General features: G+C 47.1%; 1 protein-coding gene across 4 annotated transcripts in view; it reads right to left on the bottom strand.

Moving 5' to 3' along the window:
• Positions 1–1,217: 1,217 nt before the first annotated feature.
• APLP2 (amyloid beta precursor like protein 2) overlaps positions 1,218–6,159 on the bottom strand; it is a 31,096-nt gene continuing 26,154 nt past the window's right edge. For 2 of the 4 annotated variants that reach the window (XM_053451582.1, XM_053451584.1), the window contains 8 exons: positions 5,973–6,101; positions 5,594–5,693; positions 5,316–5,489; positions 4,543–4,578; positions 3,868–3,950; positions 3,427–3,501; positions 2,910–3,065; positions 1,218–2,687 (listed from right to left, as the gene is read on the bottom strand). In XM_053451582.1, coding sequence (XP_053307557.1) covers positions 2,586–2,687; positions 2,910–3,065; positions 3,427–3,501; positions 3,868–3,950; positions 4,543–4,578; positions 5,316–5,489; positions 5,594–5,693; positions 5,973–6,101 — 855 coding nt within the window. In that variant the 3' untranslated portion in view covers positions 1,218–2,585. The remainder of the gene's footprint in view (positions 2,688–2,909; positions 3,066–3,426; positions 3,502–3,867; positions 3,951–4,542; positions 4,579–5,315; positions 5,490–5,593; positions 5,694–5,972; positions 6,102–6,159) is intronic. The other 2 variants (XM_053451583.1, XM_053451585.1) reach the window with 1 other exon arrangement.

Genomic DNA, 6,159 nt, shown 5'->3' with positions numbered 1-6,159 from the left:
ATAATGTTTATAGCCGTCGCGGCGGGCCGAACCGGGGCCATTGTCTCTTGCAGAAGAGCGCCCTCTGGTGCCTGCGCAGTAAATTCACACCGACCGGCCACAGCTCGCCGAAGCCAACTCCACTCAGCAACCGCTTTCCGTTCGCTGAAACATTGTGTCGGGGATATCGCGGGTCTCCCGTCGAACCTCGTCAGTCCATCGGGTCTCGTGAGTTGGCAATCAGGTCGTCCGTCGTCTGCACTCACGAAGAATAGCAATTGAATTGACGAGCTACACTCACGTCAGTAAATAAACAACCAAGTGGAGTTTGACCCGAGAACCCGAGACCGTTTCTGCAGCATGCGGACGACGTCCAGACACACGCAGCATCCTTACGCCTGGTTTTGCTCGCGTTACCCGTTTGTCGAGTCGCTTCCGCCTTGGAAATCTCTCCCCCGGAATCCACCTTCATCTCCTCGAATTCCACGCATTTTACGGCTTATAGACGTTATGGGTTTACGGTTAAGATAAATTACACGTGGAAGAAAGAAACTGCATAATAATAATAATAATAATAATAATAATAGATAATAATAATAAATCCCCTTTCAGCTGTAAGGACAGAGCATCGCGAACTCGTACAGGCTTTACCGTGAAAGTTTTTTTTTGTAATATATTCCCCGATTTATGTGACCCGAAGGTAATCCCACCCCGCAAATTCATTGTTACAAAGTTACCAAGGCAGCGCCCCACGCATTTAGCGACGGGAACTACGGCCTGGCAGCCCAGGAAAAAAGCAACGAAGATATTGTTTGTTTAATAGAAATATTTATAGAGAACCAAACAGCGAATAACCAAAATATATAACATGCTGCGTCGTAGAACCGTTAACAACGCGAGATTTCTCGACCCGTTATAACCCTCTACTCTCCGAGTACTAAGAACATTCAAAATATCGTTACAGTCATATAGAATATGAATATACATACACATATATACACACACATACACACACACACATATATACTCACACATCGTTTTAATGCAAATAATACAATACGATACACTTGTGCGTGATATATATTTGGTATATATTTGGTATAATTGTGTATTATTTTAATGCAAATAATTTATAAATACGTTTTTACCGTTGAAAACTTTATATAATGGATTGTTTTTGACGTTATTTTAGTTCTAGGTCAGCGCGATATTTCCGGAATAAAATAAACAGACGCTCGTCCTATGGAAGTTAGTGTTTATTGACGTGTTTTCCGATTTTTTACATTCCCCACAGAACACACAAAAGGGATCTTGCAGGTTAAAGATAAATCTGTGCATAGTGCGAGAAATTATAGAAAACGTAAAAAAAAAAAATTTCAAACATCACAGTAAAATTTTAGGGGAAAAAACGATAAAAAAGGAAGTAAATATCGAAAGACATCACAGGTTACCAGAACCTTGGAATTTAGAAAATAATCGAACGGGAGATGCGGTGACAGCAAACATCGAGGATACAAGCTTCACAGAGACGGGGGGCTGCGGACGATCGACTCTCCGGGGGAAAAGCAAGCGCCGCGTTTTATATATCGCTCGCAGGGCCGGGGCGCAGGCCACACAGCGATTAACCCTCAGTGTGCCAGGGGTCTCTTCTCTGGCAGCTGAATGGTTAAAATGAGCTGTGGTGGTACATGCCTCCCGGGTGGAGAGCTGCCAGCTTGTGCTTTGTGGTCATGCGATGTCCGCCGGCAGCCTTGTTCTTGCTGCCGAAACGTTGATTCCGAGGGCTTTCTAAAGTGCGCTAGTAACAATTTAGCAAGGCCATACAAAATAAAATGACTATACAGCCCGGGAACGGACCGGGGGTCCGGGTGGAATGGGCACTATGCCAACATAACGAGAAGAAGTTGGGTGAATGTCGGGTGGTCCCCTAAAATCAAACATACGGACCCAAACAAGGGGCCAGAATCAGTAGTACGCATTAAAACAATGAAAGTCTGAGAAGCCGGTGAGACGCCCGCCGCTAGACAGCTCAGGGGTACGTCGATGAGACGCGCCGGGTCTTCTCCCCGCGAAGCTGCCGTCCGGGGCTACGCCTGCCAACAACTTTTTTTCCCCCATTTTTTTTTTTTTTTTTTAAATAAGCCGGTAAAATAGAAAGATGCAGCATAAACAAGCATTCTACTGAAAATCGAGAACAGAAATGAACATTTCCCCCCCATTTATATATATTTTTATATATTTATAATGTATGCAGAAGAGACACAAGTGATCTGAACTGGATTTGATTTAAAATAAAAATCAATAAACAAATAACTACATCTTAAAAGATCATCAATAAAATATCTGCCGAGGATCTCGGCTTCAACTCTCTATTTCCGTCACCCGTTTAAAGGAATGGAATATTAATCTTGGAAGTGATAATTAAGAGTCCGCCGGTGCCCAACAGGCCGGGTCGTCTCTATCGACACGGCGACCGATCGTCGCTGAAACTCAAATCAATGCCCCTCCCCTTTCTTTGGCCCCTTTTACCCATTACATATCCCGCCTGGGCTTTTGTCACCTACCCCGCCCCCCCTTGCCCCTGCCCCGCCCCCTCCGCGTGGCATTTAGATCTGCATCTGCTCCAGGTATTTGTACGTTGGGTTTTCGTAGCCGTGGTTCTGCATCTTGTTCAGATGGCGCTCCTCGGGGGTCAGCATGGGGTCCACCTAGATATAGAACAGCAAACGGTGAGCAGATCGCCCGTAACGGGGAGGAATAACACAAGTAAAACCATTATTGCCAAGCGGTGAGTTACTCGGTGCCAGGTCAGCAGGACATTAAGAACGTTACTCGGACCCAGACCACTATTTTAAGGGGCAGTCAAGACAAGACTGCCGGTCCTCCCGTTACAAAGGGTTAAAAACAATAAGCTTGTCGCCCCGTCTCACCTCCACTATTCCGTGGCTGATGGTGCCGTATTGCCTCTTCCTCAGCAGGACCAGGCTGATCACAATGATTGTTGCTATGGCTACGGCGATAACCAGCAGTCCAATGAGAGTCCCGCTGCTGAAAGTGAACTCGTTGCGCATGGACTCCTTTGTTTCCTTTATGGGGAAAAAATTAATAAATACAAAAAAAAGGCCAGACTATTAAAATATCACGCATTAAACCCGCAGGCGGCCGATCCCACTATATGAGGTATACAGGTTACTGGTATCCGCATCGCCTGCCCCGGTATCCAATACCTTTTCAGGTTTAACGATGCGCTTCTTTTAGGGGTTTAACGGCCAGAATTAAAATAAATTCTGAAAAGAGGGACGTAAAAGAAACGAAAGCGGACGGCAGATCACTGGGGGAGGATTGTGTTTAATAATTGGAACGGGGGGGGGTGATCTGACACTCAGGGAATCTCAGGGAATTCTGCCCGTCAGACAGGCGATCCAAAGCTGATCCTCGGACACATACCGGCTCGTCCACAAGTTCGCTGACTCGCTCCGCGTTGAAAATCATTTCCTTCACGTCAACCGTCTCGTCGATGACCTGGAACAGTTTTGTTTTTATTAATCGGGGTGAAAAAACCTCACAAATGGGGGGGGGGGGCACAGAACTAGAGAGACGGGAGTCGGGGGCATTAACGGGCTCCTAAGTTTCGGCTCCGGGGCCACCATAAGCGCCGCTCCCATCCCGAAGCCTCAGTTAAAAGCTGCGTCCTATTTAATCATTAAATGTAAAGCCAAAGGGTTATCGGTGAAACGCAGCAAAGGGCGCCGAAGAGGGCAAACTTCTAGCGCTAAACCGAAGCGAGCGAGAAAGGACACAGCGGCTTCATCTATTACCCCCGCTCGCATCTCACTGCCCAGTTATTACATCACAGCAGACGCGCAGACGGGGTATTTAATGTCTCACCACTTTCTGATCCGCTTTGCTCTTCCGGTTGATGATCTTCTCCTCCGCACCGATCAGGGTGTTGTGATTGAGCATCCCGGAGCCTAAACAGAGGACGGCAAACCGGCGGAGATGAGAGATCCAGAAAGGAGGGGGTAAAGGGAAAACCGTGCAGCCACATGGGGCAAGAGCGTTGGGTAAGACCCGGCACCGTCTCCGATACCCCAATCTATTCTTATAACAGACTGTTACAGGTTACGCTCTTATAATTACTCTGTAACCAGATGAAGCGTAAAGAGTGATCCGCCCTACGCACGGGGCAATTAGAGGCATTTGATCGTTACAATAGCTCCACCATGTGGCTGCACGTTGCACTACAGCAGGTAACAGACAAATCCCGTGCTATTCGACCTGCACCTCGTAACGATTGCAGATAATGAAACCGAAGCGATGAGAAAAGCGATCCCGTTCACCATAAAAGCACAATCAGCAACTCATTAACGCCACAAAGTATCCAGAGAACCGGACACCGCGTGGCAAATCGATCAGGGAGGAAACCATTCACCATGACATGAGTCGCTGCCGTTACAGGAGGCGTAAAGAGGGTCACCCTGGCCCGAAATAACGTGAAATGAAGCAGAAATGGGGTGGGAGGTGGCGTGAAAAACAAGCAGTTTGAGCGAGTGCAGAACCAACCTTTTCTCACGGGATGATACGAATCCGGTTGTGTTTCTAAGCAGGAGTTTCGGGGAGGGAGGTGAGGAAGGAAAAAAATATAAAAGAAACGAAAAAAGATAAACAAAAAGATAGAAAAGCAGAAAAAAGATTAAAAATAACCAAAAGGCTCGTGAATGTATCGGACTATTAGGTTTGTGCATTCTGCGTACGGAACATTCTACGGGTATCAGACTTGTGTTCGACATTCCATAACGGATCAGGCAGTGCATGCGCAGCACGCGTGACAGAACCAAGCACTGGCAGAGTTACGGGAACGCGGCGCAGCCTATTATACCTGCGCGATGTGTAAAAAAAATCTGATCTTTCAGGTTTAAATCAATTAGCAGTTTTTGGAAATTATCCAAGAAATGCAGAAGGAAAAAACTAAAGTCTAAACGTTAATAAATATATTATTCTTATTATTTTACTAATTTAACAAACAATGCGGGGAGTTCAAATATTTTGCAATCCAAGCAGATCAGAGCTGATGTTCTTATTTTAGGAACGCGGCCGATATGGACGATGCTGGGCGATAATTCCAGGAGCCACAAGAGTCCTGGGTCTGAAACGCGTTACCCTCCATCTAACATCCATCCTATTTAAACGCCATGAACATTACGCTTGCGTTGCCCCCACATTTCCTTCTGCACATCTCTACTCTTGTATTAGAGTATTATGAATACTCAGGCATTGGCAAAGTATTTGAAACGTTGATCGGCCTTCCAGCGCAGCTGCTTTAGCGTTTAATATACCTTCAGATTCTGGAATTGCTGGGATGCTTTTAACCTGGAATGGTCGGAAAGGATCGCCCTCTCCGAGCGGCACTTCTTCGCTCTCCTCCTCGCTGACCCGGACGTCTCCCTGGGACTCGGAGAAGGAAGAAGTGAATTGGTCCATGTCTGCCCGCTGCTCCTGGAACAGCTCGTCTGGACAAGAGAGATAAGCGGGACTGAGATGTAAGGCGGCCGCCACTAACGGGGTCATAAAGATGCGAAGTCTCTCTCTTCCCGCTACGAAGCCCGGCACTAACCAATTTCATCCTGGATTTCATCCGCGACGTACGGGATCTTGTAAAGCAGAGAGAGACTCTGATTCATCCTTTCTTCAATCACATGGAGATGGGTCATAACCTGCAATCAAACACACGCCCCGTCACGGTCTGCCACGCAAGGCATTCACTACGCTGTGCCCCCAAGACTTCAAAATTACATCGAGATTTCCCCCCCAACAAGGTTTGGTTTATTGCTGTAACTTTTCTGCAAAGTTCTACGTGGAATACGGCAGGCGATACAGTAACGGTCAGCGATCATCCAGCTCATCGGGTGATCTACCACCAGCTTCTCCCCCCCTGTCCGTGCTTTTGGCTGCCGTAAGAGGTTTGGGGACAGATCCGGACAGGGAAGCATTACCTGGGATCTCATCTGCGCGGCCTTCTCTGGATCCACAACAAGAACGTGTTCGTAGTGACGGACGGTGTGGAGTTTGTCTTTATTTTCCGCCCTGACGTAACGTTTCAGGGCCTGGAGGATGCGGCGGGGCTACAGGAAGAAGAAGACGAAAGAATGAATGACCGTTCATAGTACAAACCTTGATATC

Source organism: Spea bombifrons, chromosome 12, assembly GCF_027358695.1.
Source record: "Spea bombifrons isolate aSpeBom1 chromosome 12, aSpeBom1.2.pri, whole genome shotgun sequence".
In the NCBI taxonomy this organism is placed as follows: Eukaryota; Metazoa; Chordata; class Amphibia; order Anura; family Pelobatidae; genus Spea; species Spea bombifrons.
The sequence above is the reverse complement of the archived record's forward strand: the minus strand, read 5'-3'. Positions and strand labels throughout refer to the sequence as shown.